The 12,990-nt window shown below is 47.2% G+C and overlaps 1 protein-coding gene across 1 annotated transcript in view; it reads left to right on the top strand.

The window, feature by feature from the left end:
- Positions 1-12,990, top strand: part of COL22A1 (collagen type XXII alpha 1 chain) — a 513,833-nt gene that overhangs the window by 459,266 nt on the left and 41,577 nt on the right. Inside the window, exons 53-55 of the mRNA XM_040355007.1 lie at positions 4,856-4,900; positions 6,999-7,052; positions 7,255-7,308. Coding sequence (XP_040210941.1) covers positions 4,856-4,900; positions 6,999-7,052; positions 7,255-7,308 — 153 coding nt within the window. The remainder of the gene's footprint in view (positions 1-4,855; positions 4,901-6,998; positions 7,053-7,254; positions 7,309-12,990) is intronic.

Below are 12,990 nucleotides of genomic sequence, written 5' to 3'. Positions count from 1 at the left end.
TGCTTTCAAATCTATCCGCTTGAATCCATCCCAACAATACAGACTCACCGGATCAATCTGTCTGAATGGATCCCCCGCATGCGTCGTAATGATTCGTCGCATGCGTGGAATTCCTTTTATGACAGCGTCGTGCACGTTGCCGCGTCATCATCGCGGCGACGTCTCGACACGTCATCGCGAGGGGATTTCGGGGCGGATTTCGATCCTATGGTGAGCACACTCCATCGGATCCAAATCCGCGGAAATCCTCGAGAGGATTTATCCGCGGAAACGGTCCGTTGGACCGTATCCGCGGATAAATCTTCTCGTGTGTACTAGGCCATAGACTGCCAAGGGTGACCTCATCTCCTGGAAATGCTACTTGCCCAGCCATGCTAATTCACTGTCATCAGTAAATGATGAGACAGTGGGGTTGATTTACTAAAGCTGGAGAGTGCAATCTGGTGCAGCTGTGAATGGTAGTCAATCAGCTTCTAATTTCAGCTAGTTAAATTAACCACTTAAGGACCAGAAGGATTTACACCCTAATGACCAGGACATTTTTTGCAATACGCCACTGCGTCGCTTTAACTGACAATTGTGCGGTCACTGGCGGAGAAGGGGTTAACACTAGGGGGTGATCAAGGGGTTAGGGGTTCCCTAGGGAGGTGTTTCTAACTGTGGGGGGAGTGTACTGACTAGAGGAAGAGAGATATCGCTGTTCCTGATCACTAGGAACAGACCATCTCTCTCTACTCCCCTGTCAGAACAGGGATCTGTGTATGTTTACATACACAGATCCCCGTTCTGTCTCTTTGTGGAGCAATCACAGGTGGACGGCAGACACCACGGCTGCCGGCCACGCGCATTGGCTCCGACGTCACGCCGTGGGTGTTCACTCGCGAGCCCCCTATCGCTCTTAAAGTGGCCTACATGCACCTACAGTAGGTGTTTGTGATATTGTGCTTTTAGCACGACAGCGTCGCGCTGATACTCGGCGACAGGGTGCCGAGATCTCCCCGACACCTCGCACTCACTGGAATAGTGACAGCACATCCCAGCAAGCGCGTCATAGAAGCGACGGGAGATCCGACTTGGATTCCCGCCAATTCTACACGTGTGCGGCGTTTGTTATGAATCCTGAGGGGGAAGTCCCCGCCGGATTTTAAATAAAAATCCGGCATGGGTCCCCCCCTCAGGGGCATACCGGGCCCTTAGGTCTGTTATGGGTTGTAAGGAGAGCCCCCCTACGCCGAAAAAAACGGCGTAGGGGGTCCCCCTACAATCCATACCAGACCCGTATCCAAAGCACGCTACCCGGCCAGCCAGGAAGGGAGTGGGGACGAGCGAGCGCCCCCCCCCCTCCTGAGCCGTACCAGGCTGCATGCCCTCAACATGGGGGGGTTGGGTGCTCTGGGGAAGGGGGGCGCACTGCGGCCCCCCCACCTCAGAGCACCCTGTCCCCATGTTGATGAGGACAGGGCCCCTTCCCGACAACCCTGGCCGTTGGTTGTCGGGGTATGCGGGCGGGAGGCTTATCGGAATCTGGGAGCCCCCTTTAATAAGGGGGCCCCCAGATACCGGCCCCCCACCCTAAGTGAATGAGTATGGGGTACATCGTACCCCTACCCATTCACCTGCAAGAAAAGTGGTAAAAACACAAATAAACCACACAGGGTATTAAAATATTTTATTTTTCTGCTCCGGAGGCCTCCCCTGTCTTCTTTATTAGCTCTTTTACCAGGGGAGGCTTCTTCTTTGACGTCTTCGGGTGGGTGGGGGCCGCCGTCTGGTTCTCTTCCACCGCCGGGGGGGGGTCGCTTTTAAAAAAGCCCCCACCCCCCGGCGGGTTTCCTCCGGCGTCTTCGGCGGGGCTCTTCTTCTTCCGCTATCCCGACGGGTCTTCTCAACTCTCCGGGGTTCTCCTTCTGTCTTCGCCGCTCTCCGCTCTTGACTCGGCGCACCCCGGTTCTTCGTCTCGCTGTCCGGTGTCTTCTTCCGTGCTGTACGTCTTCTCCTTCCGTGCTGTGATGAGTTCTTCTTCCGTGCTGTGACGTCATGTTCTTCACTTCTCTTCTTCTCCCGATGTTGACTCGCCGGTCCTCCTCGCTGAAATGACGGATGCGCGCCTTGCATCGGACCTATATAGGCCTCACAGTCCCATCATGCTCTGTACCTACCCATGTGATACCTACCCACGTGGTAGGTATCACATGGGTAGGTACAGAGCATGATGGGACTGTGAGGCCTATATAGGTCCGATGCACCCGCGCACCCGTCATTGCAGAGAGGAGCCGGCGACGTGTCAACACCGGGAGAAGGAGAGAAGTGAAGAACATGACGTCACAGCGCGGAAGAAGAACTCATCACAGCACGGAAGGAGAAGACGTACAGCACGGAAGAAGACACCGGACAGCGAGACGAAGAACCGGGGTGCGACGAGTCAAGAGCGGAGAGCGGCGAAGACAGAAGGAGACCCCCGGAGAGTTGAGAAGACCCGTCGGGATAGCGGAAGAAGAAGAGCCCCGCCGAAGACGCCGGAGGAAACCCGCCGGGGGGTGGGGGCTTTTTTAAAAGCGACCCCCCCCCGGCGGTGGAAGAGAACCAGACGGCGGCCCCCACCCACCCGAAGACGTCAAAGAAGAAGCCTCCCCTGGTAAAAGAGCTAATAAAGAAGACAGGGGAGGCCTCCGGAGCAGAAAAATAAAATATTTTAATACCCTGTGTGGTTTATTTGTGTTTTTACCACTTTTCTTGCAGGTGAATGGGTAGGGGTACGATGTACCCCATACTCATTCACTTAGGGTGGGGGGCCGGTATCTGGGGGCCCCCTTATTAAAGGGGGCTCCCAGATTCCGATAAGCCTCCCGCCCGCATACCCCGACAACCAACGGCCAGGGTTGTCGGGAAGGGGCCCTGTCCTCATCAACATGGGGACAGGGTGCTCTGAGGTGGGGGGGCCGCAGTGCGCCCCCCTGCCCCAGAGCACCCAACCCCCCCATGTTGAGGGCATGCAGCCTGGTACGGCTCAGGAGAGGGGGGGGGGCGCTCGCTCGTCCCCACTCCCTTCCTGGCTGGCCGGGTAGCGTGCTTTGGATACGGGTCTGGTATGGATTGTAGGGGGACCCCCTACGCCGTTTTTTTCGGCGTAGGGGGGCTCTCCTTACAACCCATAACAGACCTAAGGGCCCGGTATGCTCCTGAGGGGGGGACCCATGCCGGATTTTTATTTAAAATCCGGCGGGGACTTCCCCCTCAGGATTCATAACAAACGCCGCACACGTGTAGAATTGGCGGGAATCCAAGTCGGATCTCCCGTCGCTTCTATGACGGCTCTGTCTCCATCGCGGCAAGCCAGCTCGGCGCTGGCTCCCGCGATGGGGCTCGTAGGTGCTCAATCTCGCCGAGAAAGAGAGCGAGATTGACACAAAATCGGGTTCACCTACTGTATGGCGATTCGCGCAGCCGTGCCAACCTGCCGTGCCAACGACGGCTGGTCGGCAATCGGTTAAAGAGGAAGTAAACCCTCTAAAGCAGGGGTGTCAAACTCAATTTCATTGTGGGCTGCATCAGCATTATGATTGCCCTCAAAAGGGCCGGTTGTATCTGTAAGATTAGATGTCCAGCACATTCCCTCCCCTCACATTAGATGTCAAGAGCCCCCCCCCCCACCATCAGAAGTTGAGTCCTCCACTCTCCCTTACATCACAGAGCACTCCCCTTTCCTTATGCTGCTGCTGGGAAGAAGCTGGATGCATTGCTTGAAAGCAGAAAGTAGGGGTCTGAAGTAGGACAAGAGGAGGGCTGGAGCTCTCCTGCAGCTGCAGGAGAGGTGCGAGGGCCACATGAAATGCCCTGGAGGGCCGGATTCGGCCCGCGGGCCTTGTGTTTGATACCTGTGCTCTAAAACATAAAAAAAAAACTGCAAAAGAAAGGCATAATGAGCTAGTATGCATAGCATACTAGCTTATTATGAATTAGTTACCCGAGATCGAAGCCCCCCGAAGCGACTCTGCTCCTCTCCTCCGCCATGATACCCGAGTGACTTCTGGGTATCGCGGCGACCGGCGCTGTGATTGGCCGGAGCCACGATGACGTCACTGCCCCAGCCCCTGTTCAAATCCAATCCGGGGACAAAACCGTGGGACAGACTTGGTCCGGGGACTGTCCCCAGAAAGCGACGGACAGATCGGAGACTTTTGACACTTTTTTGGGACCATTGCCGTTTATGCAGCCATCAATGCTATAAAAATGCACTGATTACTGTGTAAATGTCACTGGCAGGGAAGGAGTTAACACTGGGTGGGGGGTGACCAAGGGGTTAAATATATGTTCCCTCTGCATGATCTAACTGTGTGGGGATGTGAGTTACTAGGAGAGAAGCCCTATCATTTTCCTACTTCAAATGAAGAAACGATAGAGCCCCTCTCCTCTGATAGCACAGGGATCTGTGCTGGCGGTCATGCATGCGTGGCCGGCGGCGATTGTGCCCGCTGGCCACACGCATCGGGTACCCCGCCATGCGGGCACGCCCTCCGGTGTCTAAAAACGTGTAGGACGTACCCGTACGGGATTTCGCCCACTAGTACCATTGTGCCGCAATATATCTGCGTGACACGGTCGGCAACTGGTTAAGCATTTTGCCAAAGCACCCCTGAAGAAACCTGAAGGCACCTCGGGGGGCCTGGGCACCCTGGTTGAAAAAAAAAGGTGGTCTATCCTGTGGAGTGAATGGTAATGTCTCCTCTAGAAAATCAAAAGCAAACCTGTGGACATTCTTTACTGTTCTACATGTGTCTTCAGCTGAGAATTCATACTGCACTCTATGTACTGGTATGCTAAAAAAGCATTAATAGAGAATTACATTATCTTTCAGGGTTTCAAGGGCCACAGAGGTGATACTGGTCTTCCTGGGTCCAGGGTAAGTCGCTTCAATTATGTTTTATGATATATATTGTGTTTTATTTATGTTAAAAGAAATCCTAAAACTGTATATATTATTTAAGCTCAACTGAAAAAAGCAGGCCAAGTCCGCATCTAATTCACATGACAGGAGAGTGTGACCTGCAGGCGGCCTTTTATAGTGTGGGGCGTGTACTAAACCCCCTGTGCCATAATTGGCCAAAGCCACCCTTGCTTTGGCCAATTATGGCTCTTCATTTTTTGCACGCTGTGATTGGCCAAGCATGCGGGTCATAGTGCATGCTTGGCCAATCATCAGCCAGCGATGCCGCAGTGAATTATAGTCTGTGAAACGTAACTCGAATTTGGCGCGAACGGCCCGTTTTGTTCCTATTTTGACGAACGATCGAACATACGATGTTTGAGTCGAACATGAGTTCGACTTGAATACAAAGCTCATCCCTAGTGCCCACAGTCCACACTGGAAAAGGGTTTTGTGCATTTTTGGCTCAGTTTCAGGTTCAAATTCAGACCTGATTCGCACCTGAAACAGAGAACGGGGACGTAACAGACCCCCTGCTGTAAACTGCGGCCACAGCTAGTGTGAACCCGGCCTGAGAGTAGGAAGAGCATTGAGGGCCTGTGTTGATGGGCTTGTGTCAATGGCATTCATTTGAGATGCTTCTGAGATTGTTCAGAATTAATTTACAGTAGACATGGGCACTGCCGAAAAATGTGTTTGAAAGTCCGAAATTCTGAAATTCTGAATTAGAAAATCCAAAACTAAAAAATGAAAATCCAAAAACTTGAAAGAACGAAATCCAAATTTCAAATTTGGCTGTCGAATTCTGAAGGCTAAATAGAAGGAAATGGGTTCCAAGCGCCTTGAGGCGATTCAGTTCGCATTTGTAGCGCTGTACAAGTTTTTCACTCACTCAGTGAAGGTATCAAATACAAATTTATCTGATGATACAAATTATCCGAAATAATGGATGCAGCATCTAAACAAATAGAACGGAACAAAATAATAATAAATAATAATAATACATTTGTATTATTATTAATTATTATTATTAATTTGTTACTTTCCATTCGTTTAGATACGGATAATTTGTAACTTCGGATAAATTTGTAATAGAAATATTTAACTACTATTGTTTTTATAAGGCCTCTGCTTTCAGAAAATATATACTGTTCTTTCATAGCCAAAAATGCTGATGAAAAAAATTATCGCTGTAGAGCCAAACTAGTTAAAGATATAGGCCCAGATTAACAAAGCACTTACGCCGACATATAACACTTTACACCGACGTAAGTGCCAATGTGCGCCGGCATATGTGTGCGGCAGACCCACGAACCAACATGCGCCTAAAAACAGGCTACACCCTGCCGACGTAGCTTGCACACGTCGGCGTAGGATGGGCGCAGATATGGGCTGGGCGCATGGTGCTGCTCCCATTGATTAGCCATTCAAACATGCAAATGAGGGAAATACGCCGATTCACGAACGTGCGTGTGCCCGGCGCATGCTACGCGAGATGCGCGTAAGTTGTACGTCCGGCGTAAAGTTATTCCCCATAAATGAGGTGCAAACCGGCAACAGACATGCTCAGGTCTGCACCAGGGAACACAAGCCGGCGTATTGTGCGTTGGACGCGTGTCTGGCTGGGCGTACAATATGTTCACGGCGTACGCGGTGATCCGGCGTAGCTTAGACAGTTGTGCCGGCGTGGTTGTGAGCAGGCGCAGGGGGATGCTGTGCATGCGTCCACGTCACGGTGCATGCGCAGTTCGTGATACGTACCTGTCTGGCGCTCGGGCCATCATTTGCATGGGGTCAGGCCCACTTCCACCTACGCCGGCGTGCGCCTTCGAAACCCACGCCAAGCTGGCGCAGCGTTGGGAGCACTGGCTTGCTGAATGCAATGCTTGCCTCTCCGCGCTACGTTGGCGTGGCGTACAGTGTTTGCTCTACGGCGGCGTAATGTGCGCCTTGCTCTCTGTGAATCTGGGCCATACTGTGTGTGTGTGTGTGTGTGTGTATATATATATATATATATATATATATATATATATAATATATTTAGGTTGAAAATATATAATTGTTTTCTTTCCAGGGGGAGCCCGGTACACCAGGACCTCCAGGGCGGGAAGGAGGATCAGGAAAGGATGTAAGTTTTTAAACATACCAGATGATATTCCATGCTGTATATTCCTATACAAGGTTCAAGCAGTAATGCAGCACAATTAAAATCTGTAGTGATAATGGACTTTGTATTCTGCTCTTCTGCTTTATAAAAGCAAAAACTAGCCATGCCTGGTTTTAGTTTTTGGATTCAAGTGAATAATATGTCTTTGGTTACCTTCTACTAGGGAGACCCTGGACCACCTGGACACCAGGGGCCGAGAGGAATCCGCGGACCGTCTGTAAGTCCTGTTTTCTATTAATCCTAAGAAGGCAAACCATACTTGCTGCTTTGAAATCTTTTTTGATATTTTCAATTAAGTACACTTCTCCTTTAAAGTGGTTTTACAATATACATATATTTATGTATATACCCTTGCATATACCACTGAAATGACTGGTCTGTAAATCCTTCTACATAAGTTGTACATGTTTATTGGTGGCCCTCTCTCCTTTAAGCCTTCTAAAACACACAAATCAATGGCTATTTCTTAGCCTCAGCAGGCAGGGGGTGGGGGGATCTGATGTCAAACGCTGCACAAACACATAGAGAAAAGTTGAGTGTACTCTGAGACCTGAGTGGAGGGAATGGATGCACCACCTTCAACACAGTTTCATATGGAAACATGCAGATCTAAAGGCTGCCAATCACATGCCTTGTGTTGGAGGGTGGGGGGGGCTGTCCCTGGAGATTCTGTGGTGTTGGCATAGACCAGTAATGGCAAACCTCAGCACTCCACATGTTTTGGAACTACATTTCCCATGATGCTCAACTACACTGCAGAGTGCATGAGCATCATGGGAAATGTAGTTCCAAAACATCTGGGGTGCCAAGGTTCACCATCACTGGCATAGACTGTCAGAAGTGGCTAATGCAGATAGCAGAAGAATAAGAGAGCAGACAGAAATCACACTAGGCGCTTTGGATTGAGGCTACAACACACTAAAGAAGCTTACTGTACATATGCATTTTTTTAATTTTTAATTTCAGAAGGTTTAAAACCACTTAAAAGGATATTTAAAGAACACACCTCCCCATGATGTATAAGAGATACAGTAACATCCAAAGCTCTTGATGCTAAATTTCCTGGATCTGTGCAGAAATTGTGTATTTACAGTAAACCCAAGTAGACCCACAAAGAGATATAAGAGACTGTCAGGAGGACAGACTATAAGATAGAAATACAGGTTGGGGTAGGGAGCTCGAGAGGATGGGAGAGTCTCTGGAGAAGTTCTGGAGGAGAACATGGGAGTAGGTGACGAGAGCTAGTGAGAATATGCAGTTCAGTTTTGGGCACCAGTTCTCAAAAAGGATATCGGGGAACTGGAGAAAGTGCAGAGAAGGGCAACCAAACTGATAAGAGGCATGGAGGAGCTCAGCTATGAGGAAAGATTAGAGGAACTGAATTTATTCACTCTCGTGAAGAGGAGAATAAGAGGAGATATGATCAACATGTACAAATATATAAGGGGTCCATATAGTCAACTTGGTGTCAAGTTATTCACTTTACGGTCAACACTGAGGACAAGGGGACACTCTTTACGTCTAGAGGAAAAGAGATTTCATCTCCAAATACGGAAAGCTTTCTTCACTGTAAGAGCTGTGAAAATGTGGAACAGACTCCCTACAGAGGTGGTTCTGGCCAGCTTAGTAGATTGCTTTAAGAAAAGCCTGGATACTTTCCTAAATGTACATAATGTAACTGGGTACTGACACTTACAGGTAAAGTTGATCCAGAGAAAATCCGATTGCCTCTCGGGTGGATCAGGAAGGATTTTTTTTCCCTGCTGTAGCCAATGGATCATGCTTTGCTGGGGTTTTTGCTTTCCTCTGGATCGACTGTGGGTATAGAATTGTGTATATGGGATAGTACGATATTTTTTTTTTTTTTCTTATGGTTGAACTAGATGGGCTTGTGTCTTTTTTCAACATGACTAACTATGTAACTAGCGAGTAGGAGGTTTTGGGAGGAGCAAAGAGGACAGCTTGGGTGATATTTTGAGACAAGGTTGGTGAAATAGCTCTGAACAGAGTTGTGGATGGCTTTTTTAATCTTGTCATTGGTATTTTGAATTTTATTTGTTGGGTTTTTGGAAGCCAGTGGAGGGATTGGCAGGGATGGGTGGTGGATGCGCAGTGTCCAACATCCATCTTTGCCAATCCTTTCACTGGCTTAAGACCAAGTGTATGTAATCCAACTTACAATGTTTGGTAAGGTGGATGATGAGTCTGGCAGCAGCATACACATGTCTGTGTAAAGGTAGGCCAACGAGGTGGAAGTTGAAATTGGAATAGATAATAAGGGAGTGAATTAGTATCTTGGTGGTGTCATTATCTAAGAAGGGTACATTTTTGCCAGCACACCATGGATCGATAACTTTCGTCCAAAAGTTTTAATGAAAGAGATCACATCACAAAGGAAAGTGCAAAGTTTCGAAACTGTGCAGGGCCCCTTCCTCAGACACCAGACATGTGATGATCATCATAACATGCCTGACGAAGGGGCCCTGCGCGGCTCCAAAACTTTGCACTTTCCTTTGTGATGTCATCTCTTTCATTAAAACTTTTGGACGGAAGTTGACGATCCATGGTGTACTGGCAAATATGTTTGCTTGTTTGATGTTTCCAGGACCCAACTGGTAATCGTTGCAGCACCTACCATTTTATGAGCCATATCTGCCAGGAACGTGTGCGATAGGAATATTTATCAGACTATTATCTAAGAAGGGGCACATTTTAGAAATGTTAAGGAGGTGAAGGTGTCAAGATTTGGTACAATCTTTTTTATCGAGATTTTTTGAAGAAGTGAAAAACGATCATAATAATCCCACGCAGGGGATGTAAACAAATAAGCATAACACGACACAGCTTAATAATGCACATTAGAAGCAAATGTGATAGTGGGAATTGTAGAACATCAACGATCCTCCGGCCAAGGCCCAGGGATCAACACTGGGTAACTGAGCTTGATAGCTCAAAAATTTAATCGAGGAGGAATCCACAAAAATTAGAAAACCAAAGCTAAATTCGAGGACATACAAACAGAAAACACAAATAAAAAGACACACAAATGAAAAAAAACAGGAGAAAAACAAATAAGAAAGAGAGGAAGAAGAGAAAAAAAAATTGTAGGGAGGGGGGGTTAGGTAGTGAAGGGGGGATGTAACGGTCAGGCGTTACCACCGTTCACGATCTTCCATTCCTCCAACCCAAGACAGCTTATCCGACAGTCCGACAATCCAGCAGACACGATCCATATGGATTTCCCCAGAATAAACAAGACATACGCTCTGTTCTCTGGTTTAAAAATGTAAGAATGCTTTTAATGGTATCTTAGCTTTCTTATATACAGTACAAGCATGTTACAGTTAATCAAAGGAACAAAGACACACTCCACCCACCGCATCACAAAATGAACTTCATACACATTCCACAGACTTTTCGGCACTGTTCTGACATAATTAACATGACCTAATTACTACACCTGAGAAGTCAGATGTTATGACTCTCACCTGCTATTCCTATCACATAGTATCATCAATAGACTTTTCACACAAACAGTGTCATTAGCATCACACAATGGAATGTCTTAGGAGCAGACCTAATTAGCACAACAGAATGCAATCATAGCTTTCATCACTACAGCCAGGGAGTTGGAGGGAATTAACATCTTTCAATTAACCTGTTGAGTTCAGAACAACTTGTAATATTTCAAGTTATCCTGCAATACATGGATTATCATTAATGTCCCATCTCATGTAATCTGAGATATCATTTCTCAGTCATCCTATGCCCAGAAGGGACTCCCATTACAGGGGACACCATGGAAAAGAAGAAAAAATAAAGGAAAAACGGGGACATTGAGCAGGAAGTTTGGCTAGGGAAAAGACAAGGGAAGGGTAGGGTACCCCCAGGTCGGGAGGGAAGAGGGAGTCAATTGGCGAGGCCCAAACTTATCGGATGCAGAGTGGGAGGAGCGTAGGACCACCACGGGCCCCAAACCTTGGGGAACATGGCGTAGGAGTCATAAAGAATACTGGACATCTTCTCATTAATCATAAGAAGGTGTCAAGATTTGGACAGTGATTGTATATAGGGCTTAAAAAATGGGTCCAGGATTACACCCTGGGTCCAACACCCTGCTATGAGGACTAATAGTTGTGCTATTGATCTTGATGGAAACATTAGGGAAGGGGGCATTGGGAGAGGAACTATTATGAGCTCAGTTTTCAAAAGATTGAATTTTAGAAAATTATGTGACATCCATACTGATATTTCAGTTAGTAAGTCATTATTGATGCAGAAGGAGACTGATGGGGTGGGTTTAGTGATGATGAGCGAGAAGAATGACGGGGTGAGCTTCTAAATATAGAGCTAGATTTGCCTGTCATCAGTATACTGTATTTATCGGCGTATACCGCGCACTATTTTGCCCTGAAAATCAGGGCAAAATCGTGGGTGCGCGATATACGCCGATACCCGCTTTCCCGCCACGAGTTTGAATACTGCGCCGGCATATACCGAGCGTAGTACACTCGTGAATCTTCGGGCAGACTCGGCGCCTCTCGCACTGACGTCCTGTACGTACAGGACGTCAGCGCGACAGTTGCCGAGCCTGACTGAAGATTCACGAGTGTACTGCGCTCGGTATATGCCGGCGCAGTATTCAAACTCGTGGCGGGAAGGACGCGAGGACGCCGGACCCGCCGAAGAGGACACCGGACCCGCCGAAGAGGACACCGGACCCGCCGAAGAGGACACCGGACCCCCCGAAGAGTACACACTAAATCATTTTACATTCAGAGTATTTTGTCAAAAACCCCTTATATATGAAACGTTTTATGAAAATGATGTAATTTATGTAGACTGAGTCTTCAAAATTTTTATTTTCTTAGTAGAATATATTATATTTTGTCTTGTTTTAAATAGTGAATAATAACAATCTAAAACACCTTTGGGAAATTTACTATTTTTAATCCTTATAGATATGAAATACTTTTTCTGGTTTTCAATAAAATACAATTACTTTGTATTGCAGCATTTCCTGAGAAATGTATATATTAATATTGACAAGAATTGCCTGCAAATGTAATTATTAGTATGTAGACTTTGAAGTATTTATTAAATGTTTCCTCCGTGTACGTAATTGTGTCATCGACATCTGTCGGAGGCTGGAAGGTGCCATAACCTCTCCGCTGAGTCATCTGCAACTGACGTCATTGTAACCAAAACGGAAGCCATTGGTGGTGACACACTGAGGCGGCCTCGCCCCATACAAAGGTCTGGGAGGATGGAGGTCACCCTGTTAATAGTGATGGTCACATATCTGTTATAGGTAGAGGAGGTGCCCAGCAAACAGGATCCTTAGATCAGATAAAACATTGATCTGCTCTGGGGATGACACACTAGTGCCTGTATGATTTGTGCATTTTAAATAAAAAAACTAAAGGGAAGAATATTTATTTAAATGTCTTCAAAACAATCAGTATTTTCTTTCATTTCCTCTTACGGTAATTCTTACCATCCTTTCTTTACTCATGTCCTCCTTTCCTGCTTTCTTTCCTTCATTCCTATTTATTTCCCTACTTTCCTTCCTTCCTTCCTTATACCCTTACCTTCCTTACTTGATTCCCCTTTCCTTCCTTCATCTATTCCCCTTTCCTTCCTTCATTCACTTACATTATTCACTCATTCCTCTCCCTTTCTTCTTGGCTTCCTTCATTCTTCTTCCTTCATTCCCCATCCTTCATTCACCCCTTTCCTTTATTCCTCTCCATTCTTTACTTTCTTCTTCTATCTTTTACTCCCTTCTTACCTTTCTTTGTTACTCTCCCTCCCTACCCTTCTTCCTTCCTTCCTCTTTCCTTCCTTCATTCATCTTTATTGCCCTACTTTCCTTCCTTTATTCCTCTTTCCTTCCTTC

Source organism: Rana temporaria, chromosome 5, assembly GCF_905171775.1.
Source record: "Rana temporaria chromosome 5, aRanTem1.1, whole genome shotgun sequence".
NCBI lineage: Eukaryota > Metazoa > Chordata > Amphibia > Anura > Ranidae > Rana > Rana temporaria.
The sequence above is the reverse complement of the archived record's forward strand: the minus strand, read 5'-3'. Positions and strand labels throughout refer to the sequence as shown.